The 2,105-nt window shown below is 58.4% G+C and overlaps 1 protein-coding gene across 1 annotated transcript in view; it reads right to left on the reverse strand.

Annotated features, from left to right (window-relative positions):
- Positions 1 to 2,105, reverse strand: part of MICAL3 (microtubule associated monooxygenase, calponin and LIM domain containing 3) — an 87,785-nt gene that overhangs the window by 30,064 nt on the left and 55,616 nt on the right. Inside the window, 1 exon segment of the mRNA XM_010845070.1 lies at positions 1,837 to 2,032. Coding sequence (XP_010843372.1) covers positions 1,837 to 2,032 — 196 coding nt within the window.

Here is a 2,105-nt window from a genome sequence, read left to right on the forward strand (position 1 = left end):
AAGCGGGGGGCAAGAAGGGCGCTCGGGCTGCCTGTGCAAGCCTCCCCGCCCTGCAAGAGACAGTCACTGCTCGAGGGCCCAGGCGCCCGCTCCCAGGGATAAGCATGCCCCACCTCGCTCCAAGGGCCGGGCCCGGGTGCCCGCTCCCAGGGATAAGCGTGCCCCACCTCACTCCGAGGGCCCAGCCCAGCTGCCTGTGTCTGGGAGGGAGACCCTAAGCCCTCAGTGCCCCGCCTGACGGGGGAAGTCTGACTTCCTGCGGCCTCCAGTCAGGGTGGAGAGTCTAGAATGCAGTTTGGGGCAAAGGCTTTGAGTCACACAGCGTCAGCTGACCTGGAGCCTGGGCTCAACCACAACTACCCCCGAGAGGGAACGTGAACCCGGAGGCTCTGAGGGTATCGCCGCGTGTCAGCACCAGGAGAGTGGCTCTGCCTGAGCACAGCTGTGAGCACAGCCCCTCAGAGGGTTCTGTATCATCGTCTTTATAGAAAATTACACCCCACCCAAGGGTGATGGGGGAAGGCTGTCACTTCCGCTGGGTCAGAAGCGAGGGTGGTCTCCTGGGCTGTGTTCCCCTAAGCCCTCACGGGGCAAATGGCTCTGCCACGACAGCCCTGTCCACGCTAGGAAGGGGGTGTGAACACTTGGTTGTCGGGTGAGCTGTGGAGTGGGAGATGTACTTGACTTCACCACGCCTGTGCTACTCGTGGGTCCTCCAGCCATCCACTAGCTTGTTTTACCCATTTACAGCCATTCTGTCATTCAGCAAATGCTTCTGAGCACCTACTGAAGTTTAGTTAGTAGATGAGGAAGAAAAAAGCAGGTCCTCACTGCTCAGCTCAATCAGGTGAATCCTCCTCCATTCATGCGTTCATTCATTCGTGCCACTAAAACTAACCAAGTGTCTTCTGCTCACAATGCCCTTCCTAGGGCACTAACACTAAACTGCCACAGAAAAGATCCTAAGTCTCGAGGGAGACAAGACACAAACACCAGGACTAGACAGGGTGGCGATAACTGAAGTGGGTGAGGGTCGGTGCGAGGCAGTTAACAACAGACAACTAAGACTGTGGACCACAGAACGCGTGCCCTCTGGAGTCTGATTAGCTTTCAGTGTTGACTGAGCTACGGTTTCTGCCTCATCACCGTGACTTCATTTGTTTACTTTCTTATTAACTAACAACACTGAGCAACCCCGTGCTTGTCATTTAACATCTTCCAAAACAGGAAATCAGGGTAAGAATGCCCCCTGTGCTCATCCCTAACCTCAGGTCAATTTATACAACTTCAGGTGGGAGAGCAGAGGCCAGGCTGCCCTTCCTTCGAGCCGAGTGCTCTGGGACCCCAGTCGTGGGCTGCAGTTCTCTGTAGGGGTCGGGGGGAGCTCAGGGCAGCACATCCCTGGGCCATGTCACGAGGGTGGCCAGCATGATGAGGTTCTACTCAAAGCTGCAGCAGCTCAAGGACCGTGAAGAAGAGCAAGGGACGCACACGGCATAAATAACTGGGCAGAAAGGTCAAGCCTCACCTTTCGCCACAAGCTACAGGCTCTCAGTCCCTTTCTGAGTGGTCTCGCCACGTGCTTCCAGAGACGAGAAGCAGGCAAGCCCATCCCCTGCCTCTGTGAAGGCCAGAGGGGAGACAGACAGTTCCTCCCAGGCCTCACGGTCCATGGGCCCTTGGAGCAGCCCTTCAAGTCTGGCCAGGCTCCTCACAGCACATCAGACAAGGAGACAGACAGGGAGGCCACACGACCTGCTTGTCAAGGGTCACAGCCAGCACGCAGACCCAGGGCTCCGCAGCGCCCCCTGCAGGCAGCGGTCCCCAGAGGCTGACCTGCTGGCCGCGTCTTCCTCTGTGCCCGTGTCCAGCACGCTACTCAGGTTGTGCTCGGCCTGCGTCTCCTCGGGCACCTCCTCCAGCCCCTCCGCCTGCCGCACCGACAGCCGGTAGTTCTCCAGCTCAATCCTCTCTGGGGTGCCCCGCAGTCTCTTGGCGACGCTTGGCTCCTCCAGGCCATTCACGCTTGGGCCTGCACGACAAGCAAGAAGCAAAGTGCTAGGGTCAGCGATGGGGACGACAGAAGGAGCCTTCCCCTGGAAGGA

This window comes from Bison bison, unplaced genomic scaffold, assembly GCF_000754665.1.
Source record: "Bison bison bison isolate TAMUID 2011002044 unplaced genomic scaffold, Bison_UMD1.0 scf7180017864213, whole genome shotgun sequence".
NCBI classification, from domain to species: domain Eukaryota; kingdom Metazoa; phylum Chordata; class Mammalia; order Artiodactyla; family Bovidae; genus Bison; species Bison bison.